The sequence below is a fragment of the Nyctibius grandis genome, chromosome 1, assembly GCF_013368605.1.
Source record: "Nyctibius grandis isolate bNycGra1 chromosome 1, bNycGra1.pri, whole genome shotgun sequence".
Lineage (NCBI taxonomy): Eukaryota > Metazoa > Chordata > Aves > Nyctibiiformes > Nyctibiidae > Nyctibius > Nyctibius grandis.
Window position 1 is genome coordinate 10,551,696 of NC_090658.1, and position 17,549 is coordinate 10,569,244.

At 43.6% G+C, this 17,549-nt stretch overlaps 2 protein-coding genes across 6 annotated transcripts in view; both read right to left on the reverse strand.

Moving 5' to 3' along the window:
* CEP68 (centrosomal protein 68) overlaps positions 1–17,549 on the reverse strand; it is a 179,604-nt gene that overhangs the window by 13,163 nt on the left and 148,892 nt on the right. The gene's annotated exons all lie outside the window — the stretch shown is intronic.
* Positions 11,607–17,549, reverse strand: part of SLC1A4 (solute carrier family 1 member 4) — a 36,854-nt gene continuing 30,911 nt past the window's right edge. For 3 of the 5 annotated variants that reach the window (XM_068401874.1, XM_068401890.1, XM_068401898.1), the window contains one exon: positions 11,607–16,049. In XM_068401874.1, coding sequence (XP_068257975.1) covers positions 15,815–16,049 — 235 coding nt within the window. In that variant the 3' untranslated portion in view covers positions 11,607–15,814. The remainder of the gene's footprint in view (positions 16,050–17,549) is intronic. The other 2 variants (XR_011048248.1, XR_011048249.1) reach the window with 2 other exon arrangements.

Below are 17,549 nucleotides of genomic sequence, written 5' to 3' on the forward strand. Positions count from 1 at the left end.
TCATGTCCTGTTCTGCCTCCGATCAAACGAGTGCCAGGATGTCTACATGAACAGCCAGAGCGCCACAAAATCTTTCCCGTCTCCTTGGGCTCATGCTGAGAGGGTGTCAATAAACAAGGGAGGAATAAACTGGCAATCTAAAGGAGAGATTAATTTAAAATTGCAGGGAAATTATACTGGTTTTCATCTGCTGACATCTGTCCCTCTTTGTTAGGAACTTTGCTGAAGAGAAACTAGTTTATTTGATCTATAATATAGTGTCAAGTCCAGCCAAACTCCCACCCAAGGTCACTCAAGCCTGGCAAAGACTAACATGGATGTTTTCTTGCTGATTTGAGACCTCAGGATTCTTTCAGATTTGTGTTTTTCAGCAAGAAGTTTCTCCAGCAGAGACAAATGATTCCACCCAATCTGGATGACAGCACTTCAGCAGTAGTCATCCCCGTATCTATGACGTGAAGTAGAGCTTGCTTATGATCATCAGATTTAAAAGTGGTATATTTCTAATGCATGAGAAGCTGGGGATAGGAAGAGTCCATTTTCTTAAAAAACTTCTACCTTCTTGGTGGGAATATCCATGTTTTTGTACAGAACCAGATCCATCAGGAGCACCAGCTGTACGTATCCTGAGTATTAATATGCCCATAACCAATGATGTGCTGTTATCCAGAGTTTTTGGGCACATCAGTTTGTAATTTCTTTCTACCTTGAATGGTCTCACGCTACAAGCCAGACAGTTAACACTTGGAGATGAAACCTGAAGCCTGGAGGTGCACCATATGCTCTTGCATAGCATCTGCACTATCTTTGGCATCAAATGTCAGTCTCACAATGCAAATGTTTGGGATGGATGAGATGTCAGCGAATGCAGGGCTTGGACCTCACCTATTTGTTCCCAGAGCATTGCTAGTTAATAGAGTACTGCAGAGGTAAGAAAGACTGGTTGTAATCACTTTACCATCTTTTGGCCAGCAGTATGGCCCTATCTGTGGAGAGGATTTGTCTGCATTTGGAAAATTATTTCATTTCTGATGCTGTGCCTCAGACAGCTAGAGAGTTAATATTACGTGTAACCCGTTAGTACACCTGCCTATCTTCCAGTGTTATCATCGAGGTGGGAAGGAGCTGCCACGAGCCACCTTCTGTTGGCTACATCAAAGTGATTGACATTATTCCTCTCCTGTGTTAAAATTGTTCAGGCACTGATTCATAAAAATACCTATGTTGCAACCCAACAACGCCACATTCCTCGCTCTGTAAGGACAGGCTGGTTGGCAAACTCTCTCACCGGTGGTTCTGGGCAGGAGCCGTCTTTGTGTAAACTGCTCAGGACTCTGTTCACTGTGCACTTGCTCTGCCTAACCCCTCTCTGAAAGGTGTTTGCAGGAAGAAGTCCTTCTCTTCTTGAGGCTAACAACCCTTTCCTTTTCCCCTGCTGTTAGGATTTCCAAATCTTGGACCATTCCCCTTGTTCTCCTCTCGATTCTCACTCTTTGGGCCATGTTTCTTTGAAGCTCAATACCTAAACCTGGTCCAAAACTCCAGCGCAGGCTTGGCTATGATTAGGCAAAACTGGTATGGTAGTGCAGGCTGCGTTCCTGTTTACACATCCTGGTATAGTATCTGCCTTATTCACAGTGCATGGTATTTAACTCATGCTTCTGACTGCCCATAACTTCCTAATCCTGCTCCTTAATCTACCGTTTCCCACCAGTATTAGTGCAGTTAATTAGTCTCACCTACATTAATTCTTTGCAGCCTCTGTTGCCCAGACCTTCTCTCAGTTTTTCCGACGTTGCTAGGAATTTCAGCCCTGCGCTTTTCCATGTTCCCAGACCTTCTCCTCCAGGTGAGACCTGCAGATTTTTCTCTGTCCCAACATCTGTGTCACTAATCAACTACTTATGGTCCTGGACCTATGGTAGGCCCCTCAGGAATCCAGTCGTTCATCTGGACAGTTGCTGTAGTAATGTCTAAATAAGCAGGTTAAAACTCAGCCATGTTGCTTTAGCTTCTCTATAAAGTCATGAGAAGACTCATGGAAAGCCTACAAACTTTCCCTCACTCTTCTAGATCATCATAGCTACTGCTGCACTCTTACTATATTTTTCCTGCTTATTTTTCTTCCTGATTTTGGAGAAGCACCTGAAAATATGACTTAAGCACACCCAAGGCAGCTGACAAATGAAACATGTAAGGCAGGATTAATGAAGAACAGAGGGAAAACTAGAGTGACATCTATTTTAGTGTCAGCATTGAAGCGCAGGGCAATAAAGCCCAGTGCGAGCAGCTGGGCAATTTCAGTTCCTTACCACTTGGGTGCTCAGCTAGATAGAGTGGCAGGATTTAGCCTAAGAAAAAGGTCAACTACAAATTGCACTTCTCCTTTCTGGCCACACGATGTACCCATCACACCGCTACCAGCCTGGCCGAACTGCCAGCAACAGAAGACCCAGCCACAAAGGCAGGTGTTTCAAGTTTTCACGTTCTCCAAAGGATCTCCTTACCTCTATCCAGGCCCTCTAAAACATCCACACAGCTGCAAATCAGGGATAGGTCCCGTGGTGCAGAGGGGGATGAAAGGGATGAAGTTGGTGAGGTCCAGACGCTTCGCCTTTCCACTTGTTGGGTGAAGGTGACACATTGCTGTGAAATAAAAATAGGATCTAGCTGGTTAAGAGGTGGTGGCAGCTTTCGATCAGTGTGAATTATAATGGGCAATGAATAATTGGAATTAATTTTACTCTTTAAATGTGAGATTTTACTGCTGCTTTCAGTGGGGAATGGGAGGGATTTCTTTTTTATTCTAACTGCTGGGATGTCTTGGCCCTTTGTCATTTGTATGTTGTCCTGAGCAGAACCAAGAGGCTTTTCAAAACCAGAGCTGGGATCTGCAGGAACCAGTCATCAGCATGGAGATTTGTAAAAGAAATATTGGGACTGGTATGAATGAAAATCTGTGTAAGCATCAGAAGAAACAGCAGAGCAGGGGGGGTTAGGAACGGCTTGTATTCATAACAAATGACACCATTCCCAGCAAAAAAATTTGAGACTATGTTGTTTTTGTCAAGCCCAGAAGGTCTGCGCACTGATAAGACCATAGCACACACAACTCCTTCGTGAAAGACCCTCCTCTCTGATAACAGGAGGATGGCAGCATATCACGTCTCCCATTCCTTCTCCTGCCAGCCTAGCAGGGAGAGAGACTTCAGCAAAGGACCACCACAAAAAAACCCTATCAGTTCTTAAAGATTACTAAAGAACTTAGGAAGAAATTCTTTACCATGAGGGTGTGAGACACTGGCCCAGGTTGTCCAGAGAAGCTGTGGATGCCCCCTCCCTGGAAGTGTTCAAGGCCAGGTTGGATGGTACTTTGAGCAACCTGGTCTAGTGGAAAGGTGTCCCTACCCATGGCAGTGGGGTTGGAACTAGATGATCTTTAAGGTCCCTTCCAACCCAAACCATTCTATGATCCTATGATTCTATGAACTGTCCCAAAACTGGGAGGTTTAGTGAAGATTTGACATCTGTCATCCCTTGTTGCATATGTTGCACACAAGTGATTGGGGCCAGACCACTTGGACAACCATGTCTCATTGCTTGTGAGCGTGAGTGAATGAAATCTATAAGAGAACAAGTGTGGGTGGGTAAAATTAGCTTAAAATGTAAATAAATACCATAGTCCCCTTCTGTAAGATCTATACTGAGTTTGGCCACACTGATTTCCTACCTCAGCAAGAATGGTACGGCTATAAGGACAAAGCGCGGTGCCTTCAGGATGCTCAGTGAGTCAAATTACTCAAGTCGATTAACAATGCAGTACCGGGGAAGTTTAATCTTAATGATTTGGCTGCTGTTGGTTGGAACCGACTCGGTTTGCGAGATTTGAGTTGCAGATGTTTGTAGGCCTCCCTCAAACTCTAGTAGCAGTAGGCATCACCATCTAATTACACTCTAGCACACCACAATGAAGAGAATCCAGATCTGCCTGATTGTGTACATGTTTTGGTGACACAGTAATTACAGTAATTTACATTGCATTGCTGATCACTATCCTGCGGAGAAGGTGAAGTCCTGTTGCCCAAGCCCCTGGAGTGGCTTTGTGTTGCATCTCCAGTCCTAGATTTCAGAGCCAGTTTGTAATTTGCCTGGTCCCTGACATATATTTTGTCAAACCCAACCCTTACAATCATGAAGATAACTTTCAAAATGTGGAAATAAATTCCAGCTAGTACCCTACTTGCCCAGTCTCAAACCACAGGTATCTTCTGTAGCATGATGGCTCGACTCTGACATCCAAGATGCAAGAACAGCAAGTTAGCTATAAGCTCGCCAAGCCATTTTCATGCACATCACAGCTCATGAGACTCCCAAGAGGTACAACGCACTTGTACATCTGCTTGAATACTCGTAATGGGAAGACAGCAGAGATTTGATTTTCAACAAGCTAATGTCAATCTACACATTGGAAGATGACCTGTTAGCACAGCTGTACTACGCAACCTGTTCGACCCAAACCATTCATTTCACAGCAGAACAAAATGGTGGTGTCTGCCATTTAGCTAACTCACAAAGCGCTTCCCTATAATTATATCTATCTTTATCAGACAAACTGGGGATTTAAAAAAAAGAAAAAAGAAAAAGAAAGGACTAATCTGGCCATAATTGGATTTCCTCTGCCAATATTAAATTACAATAGCAGCGGCTTTTGTTAGAAATTTATTTTTAAATGCTTTTCTTCTTGTGAACTACACAAATGTGTGTCACCTGCCTAGAGCTTTTTAGAAGGAAGAAGTGGGGAGAATTTCCTCCAAAACTCTCTTCCTTTTAAAAAAAGATGAAATTATTAAGAAATTGGAAAGCATGTGGCCAGATTGGTAGGTGGTGGTAGAAAAACGGAATAAAGTAATTGAATTTTAATTAGAACTTCTTCCAACTTTTATCTCTTTGTTGAAATATTGTAAGAAACTTTATCTATTTATCTATAATAATGCCTAGCAAGCTCTAATAACGTCTGGCTTGAATCAGCTGGGACTCAGCCTAAGGCTTGACTCAGTTCTTATTAAAGACAAGCAATCATTCCACATTTTTCCATGGGTCTCACAAAGCTTCATGTGTTTCAAACGGCGAGGCACTACAGCTCTAACATCCACCACTGACCTCAGATTTCAGAAAACCTGCTTGTTTTAGGCAGCAGCCGTCTCTGTATCCAAAGCTGACACTTGAATGGCTAGGGGCTAAGATGCTAAGAGGACTTCTCTATTAGCTCGTTGGTCTAGCATTCCTTCCAGGTATCTCCTTGGGGTTTCATCTGAGGAAGCAAGAAGACAAAGACACAACCGTGGGGTCAGAGGGGCTTTTTGGAACCCGCCACATCGATGGTTTCATAAAATTCACATACGAAGACACAATACCGGTCACAATTTGTAAATCATACACAGGCAGGTCCTTCTAATTATATTTCCGTCTTCTGGTGCTTGCAATTCTTGCGTATTTTGCACTTTTGTTTATTAGTTCTGCGACTAGAATTTAATGCTTGAAACTAACCAAACTACACATATGTAGTAGATTTTTTTTCAGGATTTGTGATATTCTGCATTGTGCATCTCAGGATAAAATCTACCCTGTGGAAATGTATGAGTTTTTAATGGAAAAGCTGTATCAAAACCACTTTGGTAGCAAACCCAGGCCCTCAATTCTGGAACCAGCACACTGCTCAGACTGACTGCGTGTGTCAAATGCAAAATTACCCTGAACTTACCAGTCCAGTTGCCTACTGCAAAGGATTTTCTGGATGATTTCTCCCACTCCTCAATCCTCCTCCAGGGAACAAAGTCTGTTTGCTTGGCAGAATAGGCAGCAGGTCTGTCTGTCTACACTTGTATTCCACTATGGCACACATAAATAAAAAATACTTACTGATCTGGGCTCTCCCAAAGCCCCTTTAGAGCTGAGTAGCTGTGCAGAGGGCTTGGAGAAGTGCAACTCTGCATAGGCTTGCCCTAGGCTCCAGGGGAAGGGGTTAAATGGAGTGATACACTGGTAACCAGTGACACCAGCATGCCAGCAAAGGGCCTAGTCTGGGAAAGTGGACCTGAATACCAATTTACACAATTGTCCTTCAGGGGCATTTCCAAAGGAGTCGCAGAGAGCTTGCCAGCTGCTTAGGCAAGGTTGATCCAGCTAAAGGGCTAGCTCTTCTCCAAACAAAGATGGAAACGTGAATTCTATTCGGGGTGATTTTTATTTCAGATTGAGAAGCTACACAAAGGGAAAACAAATACACATTGCCGTGACAGAAGAGAAAAAGAGAGCAAGCATCCTATTGTGTCACCCTCCTAATACAACAAACCATCTCAACCTGACCCACAGCACTGTTTTCTCCCCGGGCAGGCAGGGAGAGTTTTTATGCTGAAGGGTGCACTACACAGTAAACATCTGTAATATCTATCCCAGGGTCACACACCCCCCTAGATACAGCAATATGGTCTTCTTTTTGCACATGTGCATGTACATCTGTTCTTGGTAGATAATAAAAAGGCTGATACAGTCACATGGATCAAACCCGTAGCTTTAAAACAGGAACAGTTACAGATGTTCACAAGGATCAACACACCCATATGGCACACGTACTTACTCGATGGAGTGGTTACTCTAAGCACTAGGTTTCATCTGAAGGCAGACACCTTTGTATCAGTGATACTGGATTGTACTGGAGCAGATGGCAGTGAATTTCAGAGTTCATCTGTCTTGTCATTTTATTAAAGTAATTAATCAAATGGCTTAGCATATAAAAATACAAGAATCCTCCCTCCTAATTAGAGCAACTTGTGTTCATGTAGAAATAAAAGCACAGACACGCATACGCACATCAGAGGCAGGATTGCTGACAGAGAGCTTACAGGATAAAGAAAAGAAACTCACTGTCCCTGTCCCACACCAGGACATCATGTTCTCCCTCCTGTCTCCAGGGATAATGGAGCCTCTCACCTTTGGTGCATAGTTATAGTCGAAAGCCAAACAGCAGCTTGGAATTTGTCCTGAAGGGAACCAGGACAAGGCACCTTTAAGGATAATAAGGCAGACTGTGTACCTCTGCTGCAGAGACTCCTCGTGCCTTAGGGATGGTCCTGCTGGCCCTGAACCTAGAGGGATTAATCAAAAATCTAATCAAAATCTTCACCCTCACAAAGCGGTGAATGAGTCAGTCTCAGTTTGCCATAAAGAAGCAGCAATTCAGAAAAAGAGGCTCATCTCCCATTAGCAGAGGTATGCTCAGCTGTTTGTAGTGCTACGCATGGTCTCCATCCTGTACAGCACGTGCTTTGTGGATGACCTTACAAAGTGTAGCCAGGATAGTGACAGAGAAAGTCTAAATAAGACTATATTCTCAAAAGACTGCAATATTCAGGGATGGCAAACACATTACCTCCACGCTGGTCCTCAGGGAAGTAATGTCAGCAGAGCATCTATTGCGGGCGAGAGCAGGGAGGCAGCCAGGGCTGGGCTAGCTTGGTCACAATTATTTGTCTTATTAAGTGTAAAATGTCATTAAGGTATTGCCTTAATGGAGTAGAGTTTTCTTCAGCCCAGCCCCTCCTCCAAAGTTGAAGCTATGTCTTCGTCCCCTTGTAACAGAATGTGAGACAGTCTATGTCCTTACATGGGACTAGAATATGTTTAAGTTTAATCTATATACTATAGGAGCCTGGTCCTGCTGAGGTCTGGGCAGACTCCAAGGACCACAGCACTCTCTGCAAGAGGGGCACAGAGAAGGAAAACTGATCAAAATATGAAGAAGCTTTGCTTCTGTATTGACACTGACTGTCTAGAAAACACATTTTTCTTGTGGGAGGCACCACGTCAAAAGAATACTGTGAAACATAAAATGCCTCTAGTTATAGCCAACAAGTTTTAAATATGTTCCTTTACTGCTGCTTTACTGAACGTGATCATCTTAAGAGGATCAAACCAAACCCCTCTGCTGCTAAGGAGGTATCATCTCCATGACAAGTCCACAGGCCACTGAAAGCTCAGGAAATTACGTTAATGCACACCAGCAAAGGCCCTGGCCCGTCCCTTTTGTGGCTTTCCTTCTGATTCTTAGAAAAGCTACAATCCAAACCAGTTAATACTTGGAGTATTTTTTTATGGTTAAGCACAATTCTTTCTGTGGGAATGTAATCCAGGGGGATTCAGGCATGTGTAAACAGTTTCCTTCAGAGAAGATTTCCCTTGGTAGTTTCTTTCTGCAGCGTGCAACTGGAACTTAAGTTGCACCGACATGTTATATGCAGTTTAGCTTCAGTTACTAAATACATGCTTGCAAAAGAAGCGTATTACTTTCTCAGTGTTGTTATCAGAAGCAGCAAGTGAAAGCTGTCCTAAGGAACATCTAATACTGAATTTCTTGGTCTCTGTGGCCTAAAACCACACTGTTAACTTTGCATTACAACAGGGTTGGCTCAAAATTCATTTCCTCACGCTGGTTCCTGTCAGTAAGCCTGCTTGCCTTGCAAACAGCATCTGTGGCCTTGGGAAAGACAAGTACAAATGTTTCTTGAGCAGGACTTCAAGTAAGAGCAGTTGGCCTGCTGAAATGTCCGCAGTCCTCACCTCCTGCTGGCACCCAGATCAGTGGTTAAATCCAAATGAGATTTCATAGCTGCTGAGGATCTGCTGACACAGATAGAATTTGATAAGTAACCATACCGTGAACTCTTCAATGAAAAAGAGATTTTCTTTTTCCTTTTCTGTTAAAATATCCATCCAAGAGGGAAGATAACTGTCTTACTTCTACACTCCTCCCCTTCCATTCCTCCAAAAAGAGAAGTGATAATCCTGCACTAACATGCTATTAATACTCTGGTATCAATACTCAAATATATTTATAAACCCCCAGATGCTAAATTTTTTAGGTAGGTGATAGTTATAAGCTAACAATGAACTTGGCTTCAGGCTTCAAGGTCTGCTCCTAGCCTGCTTGATCATTCTTTGCATGACTCGAGAAAGCGTTCTTTCACCTTTTTTCTGTGTGCATTCACTTCTGCAGCTGTGAAACAGTGCCTGCTGGTCACAAACGTCTGTAAAGACCCCGTGCGGAGAACGAATGCTGTGTTAACATTAACTTCCCAAGCCGGTGCTCAGATGTGAAGAGAGAGAGCTACGGGAGCCAAACAAGGCTCTTGATCACTTCTCGTCAGACTTAAAATATTCAGTGGCAACTGTCTCAACGTGTTGCCCGATGTCTGGAAAAAGTTTCAGATCATTTCTCATACCCTTTTCCCTCCTCCCTGCAACTGAAGCAGCAAGTGAACATGGCTTTCATCAATACGCTCGCATAGATAACAAGGTCGTCTTTGTCCTCAGAGAGTAATGGCTACCATGCATTTATCTGAGGAGCATTTGTCCTAGCTGTCCTGCAAGGAGGAATGTGGGTCAATCCCTCATCCATAACTGTACCGTTATTTCTCTGTGGTCATGGCCAGCAGCCAGGAGCAGCTTATCAGAGCTCCACGCTGGCATGCTGCAGGCTTCGTTGTTGCTCAGTGACGGTGAGCGTCAGAAACAGCACTCGCCGTCTGCCTCTCCCTGCAAATCCTGGCCAGTCAGCAGGCAGGGATTTGCATCCTCTCTGCTACATGCTGGACAAATGCCTGCAGTCTTTTTCATGCTATCTGTATCAAAACACCAAGGAAAACATGCTTCCTTCAGTGTCTTAGCTTCTTTATCCACTTGCTTACCGTGTCCTCCGTGATGCTCCCCATGCAGCCCTCCAGCTCTTCTTTCTTTTCCTGCAATACTGCCAAGACAACTTGTTCTTTTTAGTTGAAAAGCTCTTTCTTCCCTTGCAACTAGACAGAAACAAAGCTGTCAAGGCTGCTAATTTAGACATTGAATCCATGGTGAGGTCTGTTATTTTACCTGAACCTAAGCTTTCATGGCATCCCAGGTGGAGATGGAAGGAGGCAGATGTAACAGGGCACTGCGCCTCCCTTGACTAAATCACATCCGCTTTTTGAAATGCAGCTCACACTGACACTAGTTCCCCCGCTTCCCCCGAGTTAGCCCAGCAAATGCATACGCTGGATCTCCATCACAGTCATTCATACTCTAGCACAACGCAACTCCGATTTCATGATGCATACTTTAATCATTTGATACTTTTTTTTTAAAAGTTCATTATTACTTTAGATTTAGTGCTCTGTGTCTTAAGAGTGCTTTCCAAACACTGCGACTCACTATCCTTCACACTATTGCCTGGGAGAGACAGGTAAGTATCTGTAAACTTAGTATAAAGAAAAGGAAGCACAGGCAGAGGATTTATGAGACCTGCCTAATTCTGTGCTGTTCATCAGTAACGGGATCAGTCATTACAGGCAGGTCTGAGAGTCATTATGAACTGCCATGGCCCAGTTAAAATCAATGAAGATGTGACATTTCTCCTTTGGTGAGCGTTTGTCTTTTGGTCCTTTGACTTCCTACCTGAGGCCCATTGCTAACTGCCTGTGGGAGGGTCAGGATTCAAAATGCTGATTTCCAACAGGAGGATGCTTTCCAGTGGCTGCAGAAATGTGCTGTGCTAAGCAGAGGACCAGAGTGAAGATTCAGCCCAGACTGTTGACCAACACTGCAAATCTTTGCAGCAAGAGGTGGTGGTTTTGTACCTTCTGCAAGCTCTTGAGGCCATAACCTACAACATATGGCACGGTGGTCAGTCACGAAGATACCAGGGCCTTTGACTTGACTGAAAGAGGAACTTTCTAAACACCTCGGTTTTCATTATTCGTGCTGTAAAATATGGAGCAACCACAGGAGAATGAGTCTAAGGATGGTGACACTGGGTCATGGCCATCTCTGACACTGGCCACAGCAAACATCCAGGGAAGAGTATAGGAACAGAGCAAGCACATAGGAAACCTTTCTGCCCTTCACACTGTCCCCTCAACCTCTCGCCACCTCCAGCTCAGGGCATTGCCTCTTCAGGCAGTAACAGGGCTGCCCAGAAAAGACAGAGCAGAGGTTGTTTCACCAGCTGATTTGGTACTTTGGCTGGCTCCACATTTCTGTTATGTCCAAACGACACCGTTCTGCTTGTCACATCCCTGCAGGGGAAGCCCTGGGGGTTTGGCCCTAGTATGTTTTCAACACAAAATCCTGATTGCAAGAGCCATGCCCAGAAGGGTTTAAAGTCCTTTGCAATTACTGAATCTTGTAGTGCAATTACCAACACACCAGCCGAGACTCAGCTAAACCTCAGTTCCAGGGGATGATGGGTCTTTACTGAACATATCCTAATAGCAGCCAAGTGCTGGCACCCTCCATTGCTCACTACAGCTTTTCAGGCATCCATAGTCACATCTCACAGCACAGAACAAGCACCTTTCTCCAGATGAGAGACAGATACTGCTCTGCACTCTCAGAGCAACTCTTTAATGTACTAAGTCTCACAAACCTCTGGTGAAGTTAAAGACAGGAGCAAGGCAGAATGCAAACTACTTTCCCAAGGACCAGCTGGAGCCCTCGAAACTTTGTCCACTCTCCCATTTATACCTGAGCCACTGATACATAAAAACAGCATAGGGCATTCCAGGAAATGGGATGAGATCAGGCAGTGATGGATAAAAACAGAGTAGAAAGCCAATCCTGGAGAAGAAGAAATAAAAGATGGTCCAAAACAATCAAAGAAACTTCAGTGAAAAGCACAAGGTAAAAGTGGAAGAATAAATGGCAGCAGAGACAAAATGGGACTGCATATACCAAAGGCTTGCAGACTCTTCTCTTCCATATTCCCATATCTTTCTCCTAAAAAGCAATCACTGTACTAGAAGGTAGGACATGAGCTGTTTGTAGCCTGCTTTCCTAAGGAAAGAATTTGTACCTTCCAAAAAAAATACTAAAACCAAAAAGAAAAATAGTGTTTTCTAAATGGAATTTATTTCCTCTTGAAAGAAAAAGCAACTGACTAAAGGTTTCCAATTTACAGTCATGTTGGGAGAACATAAACATACGTCCCGTCAAGAGACACTGGAGTGAAGTACCACACCAGCACCAGATTCATGGAGTGCCTGGGTGAGAGCAGAGCGGGTACGACTGGCTGCACCTGCACTGCTGCTGAGCACCTTCGCAGCTTGTAGCCTCTTGGAGTGAGGCTGCGCGGGGACCTGAAATAGGAAGCTCCCAGTGTAGCACATTGCACTGCAGGTCAAGGACAGCATCTAAAATGCACATCCTTCAGCAGCCCTTTCATTTTTCTCCTTACCTGAAGACCATGACCACTTCAAGCAAATGGCAAATCTTCTGTCTCATCAGGCTTTCAACAAGGATTCACGTTGTTACAAGGGTAGTTGTTGGAATGTGCCAAATTTTTTACAGTCCGAGAGAGTGTAATATTGGATCTTTTACATTTGTACCTTAAGAAAAAAAATATGAAGCCAGGTGGAGAGCCCTAGAAGGTGGCCATGGCCATTGTGAGGAACAGGGACATTACAGAAAAACAAGAAATGTAATTTCTGACACAGATGATACAGAAAAGCCCAAGAAGATGTTCTGACAAGCAGTAGTTACCCAGCGTTCCTGCCTCCATGGAAAACAGAATCACAGAATCAACCAGGTTGGAAGAGACCTCTGGGATCATCGAGTCCAACCATTGCCCTGACACCACCATGTCAACTAGACCTCTGGGATCCCTCTTGCTGTGCACGAGCAACAAAAGAACTGGCACCTTTGTAAGTCTAAAGTTGGGCTTCTGTAAGATTACAGATTTCTGGCAGGTTAAGACCTGAATACTCATGGTTCATATAAAACCTATGGTACCTGTTTCCAGAAGGAGTGTTAGATTTCCTTGGTTAAATTCCTGCTACGAGAATGATTTGACCTCCTTAAATCTGACCGCTCTAACATGCTTTACATGGGACTAGACATTCACATTGATGCAAAACGTGGCAATCTACTAGTGGGGACTGGGAGACACATTCTTCAGCAAAGACTTTGAGCTTCTGCATTGCTATTGGAAAATACTAAGACGACTCTGAGGTATTGGCTTTAATTTACCATTTCCCGGGATCTACTGTCGGAAAGAATGTGCCACAGCCTATGGCACGCTGCTACAAGGACGAGGCGCATTCAAGCTGCAGCACCACAGGGAAGAAAGATCAATACAGCAATGGCAAGGTGCTGCCTGCAAGAAAGCCCAGCCTTTGGACTTGTTGAGGCAAGTACTTTTTACCTGTGGGCAACAACAGCTTTGGGGCGAAAACAATAAAAATTGAGAAATGTTCTAGGCCGAAATGGTGCTGTGACGCTTCATGGGAATTGTCATTTGAGTGCTGCCTGCTCTCATGTCCTGATCCCAGCTGCATGTGTCATGGTGAGGGAGAGCATCAGAGGAGCTAAATGTCTGATGGGGGATTAAAACGCAACTACAGAACCCAGCTCACAGGGAACAGTCATGTTTTTCAGCTTCCTTGAGACATCCATATACTGCTTTAAAATCAAAGTATTTGGGGTCTGGTGCATTCAGATTTTTCAAAGAAATACTTAAGACGTTTAAAAATGAAGGAAAAAAGAAAAAAGGTTTTGTTGAGAACCATTTTTTCAAACCTCCAACATTTTTCAAAACACCTCTTATTTGTTGACTTTCACTGTCAGCTACAAAGTGCGCTTTTTGGTTTTCTGAGTTGAAAGGAGTTGGGATGATTCTAATGGGAGGAAATGCAAAGTTTCAGTGGGTCTTGATCTGCTGAAAATGAAATAATAAATACTGGGCAAAGCATGCCCCTAGAGAATTGTGTTTGTCTCCTTCCATTTTGAACATAAGCCAAGGAATGACCAAATTTTGTGGACATGGTTATAAATAATCTGGTTAAAAAGAAACTCCACCTGGAGTTTCTCAGTGGGCTGACTAATCCTTTCCTACTTTGATTGTTTGCACAGCCCTGCCGCACATGATTAAACAGCCAGTAATGACGCACTCACTGTGTTTTCCCTCAGAGGTAGCCACATCTCATTCTGAGTGTCTTTTTTTTTTTGCAAAATTCATTGTGTCCCTTTACCAGGAAGGATGCTTTGCAAATGAAGGCGGCTGCTGCTGCTATGAAATTGGAGCTGCCTCTTCCTAGTGCCGTGAACATAAACATCAGCAACTGGATATCTTTCCAAGATAGCTTCCTCTGAAGCAAGAGAGGAGAAAGAAAAAGGGAGACTTAGCATTACTTTACATCAAAGTTAAGTGTAAATATATATTGCTGAATTAAAAGTGTGGAGACTGACCATATGCAATCATCTTGCTAAAGTAGCCAAGGGAAAACATCACAAGTCCAGGCAAATCTTGGCATATGCACAGCCACAATTTTGTAACGATTTGCTGTCCAAAAAGCCAAGACAGATAAATCAACAGGATCTTTGCAATGAGTTTGCCGGACTTTGTTCAGGTTTGTGGTGTAAATTCAGGAAGTATGTTGTAAAGGAAAAAAGGTGGAGTCAGAATCCAGAAGCATTTGGCTCAGCCTCAAGCGAAGGTTACCATCTGCCACTAAGCATTACCCTGGCCCAGCACCACCCAGAATTACTAAATGTAAGCTGCTGCTGGAAGGACATTTCTAGCAGGACCAAAATCCTAGCAGGAACAGGTATGCAGCTGTCCCAACACACAGAGATCACTGAACTACACCGGGTTATAAACTCACCTCTTCCACTTTCAAGCCAACACTCAGACTTGCCTGTCGTCAGTTCCCACATGATGTGTGTGCAGATTTTTTCCTTCCCTGTTCAATTTTGCTGGCAGAGGGATATGACTTAACTTGTCTGGACTGACCTGTTAAATAAACATGAGCAGGACATGGCGTGCTAGCAAAGGAGCATGCGTGTTTTCATGAATGGAACTGACTTCTTGATTTCTTGATGTTGTCGCAGGCAAGCCTCTTTCAGACATATTTATGCTGGAATAGACTCTACATTTTTTTCAGCCCCAGAGGGATTACTTTAACAAAATTTGTGTTTCTTCTGGATTTTTTCCTTAACGGCTTGGTTAGAGGAAAGGAAAAAAACAGTCCTTGATCTGCATGAAGATCTCCTATGTTTGGTCCCAAAGTTTGGGAGTTACTCACCAAAAGGCAGGAAAGCTGCTATGAGCTGCAGTGCAGTGGGGGAATGGAACAAGGGTCAGACTCCTATAAGCTATTAATTCAGATATGAAACAAAAAATTAAAAAAAAAAAAAAAGAAAAAACAAGTTTTCAGGATATGTTTGATGTTTTAAGGGACCAGAGAACAAGAGAGGAAGGGCAGTGGGAGAAAAATGTTGCTTCATATTGTGTCTGTAATGGTCAGTAAGTGCTTCCAGAACAGAAACTAAATTTAAGCAACATTTTCACCCACTCTGGAGTTTCTAGACTGCATCTCCATTCGAACAGCAGCACAATAAGCTTACTAATTTTTCCCTACAATAAGCACATACTGGGTTTGTCTACTTCCCCATCTCCAACCCATATGAGCCATTACTAAGAGAAGTCTTGTTAAACCAGAAGTCTCAATGGCATTGTTTTCAGATACATGTATATGTGTGTGCATGTGCAACACATATACATGTATGCATATGAATTACCAAAATACTATTATAAAGCGAGTGTTCTTTCTCAACACCCATTCTCAGCCCACCCACCTCCCTCCCCTTCCCCAGGCCAGCGTATTTCAAAACAGACTGGAACAGAAAACTTTCAAGAGCCATCCAGCCCTTGTTAGCACTGCAAACTTCTAGGTGCATTAACAAGTCCCCGGTCCACCTCTAGCACACATGTTGATGAACGCCCTTGAGTTCACAATACTGATTCCTTGGATTCAGGGTCTGCTGTACTGGTTGTGTTGGAGACTTGTTTTTTCTGGGTTACCAAAGGCGATGTTTCCCCTTCAGACTTGCTGTTAGCAACTGCTTCTACGTTGACTTCCTTTAGCTCCTGCTCTTTTTCTTTCTTTTCTTTTTCATTCAGGTAATTAAGGATGCCTGCTCCTAGGGCATCCCCTTCCACATTCACAACTGTGGTGGTTCGGTCCCTGGTTAAGATCAGAAACAAAGAACAAAGCAGCAAGCTTTTAGCTTAAGAGAGTTACAACACAAGAAGGGGAGCTGATTCAATCCTGCTGATCCACTAATATCAGTGGAGGTAGACAAGGGAGGTGGTGTTACCATAGGTATTTTCCACAGCAGTACCATCACCATTTCAGAACTAAAAATGTGCACCAGAGCTGGTTTAAGATCAGCCCAACTGTTACTATCAACTGGTTCGGGCCTCTCAGTGGGTTGCAGCAATGGTACTACTCTTTCTCAGGCATCCTTCTTTCCCAGCCCACCTCCTTCCTCTTCTTCTTCCCCAGGCCAGCATTTTTGAAAAGCGAGTTCAGAGGAGGAACTTAATTTGGGCTTATCCAGAAGGTGATTCAGAGCACCCAGCTCTCTTTTTTAACTATAGAGACTTGTACCTTAACCCAAACACCTACTTAAGGGATCCTTCCAAAAGCAGACAGAATGACTGTGTTCTCTGGATTTCTTGCTAGTAGCACCTGTTCTCATCTTTGGTCCTACAACACAAAACTACTGTGTCCCAGGGTCTAACGGATGAGGTTTATGGGTCATAAGAAAGAACAGTTTCTTCACGTGCCTTTTGAGACTTCTTTTAGTCATTCTGCAGCCTAACTTCAACGTGTGCTCAACTTGTAACTGTGGTCCTCTCTGGTAATTAAAACAGCTGGCACTAAAACAAGACACGGGACTCTTCCCTCCCTCTTCCCCCCTTTTCTTACCACAAGGCTGAGTTCCTTGACTAGAACAACAGTGCTGACCACAGAGGGATGCTACACATTTTGAAACTAAGTCAGCATGACACAGGCTGAGCCAGCCTGGAGTGAAAGGAAGGGCAAGCTTTTCACTCTTGCCTAATTTCCACATCTGCTGTGGAAGTACACCATCTATGCAGACAGGCTGGTGTTTCCAAAAAGCAATTCAGAGGGATTATGTACAGTGTAAACCACGACCTGCCCAGAAACCCATCAACTGGAAAAAAAACCCCAATGGGATTCAGATCGCTTGACCCATACTGACCAGTGATTTCAGCCCACTACCCAACTTCAACCAGATAGCTTGAAAGCAGATTATGCTTTTAAATTATCAGATCATGCTTACTTCACTAGCATTTAAACTCTAAGCATGCTGTAATTCATGAGTGGTCAGATGCTTGTTTGAGGAAAACCAGACACACCCTTTTCCACAGGGCTCATCTAAGCTACGAGAAATCATCTGCATGTGGCATTTACACTTGTCATACACTTAGGGCTGGGTCCCCAATACTTAGAGCAAAACAAATTTTCTAGGCTTTCCTTAATCTAATTCAGGTAGTACGGAATGTAAATTTAGGCCTTAACAAGGACACAACTATGCTAAGTGGTGAGATAAGCTCTTCCAAACAGAGCTGGGCAAGGAGATAATCTCTAATGTTTCAAGTAGGGGAATGGCTGTTGGAAAGAAGAGAAGGAGCTGACCAAAGGTCTGACCTTTTA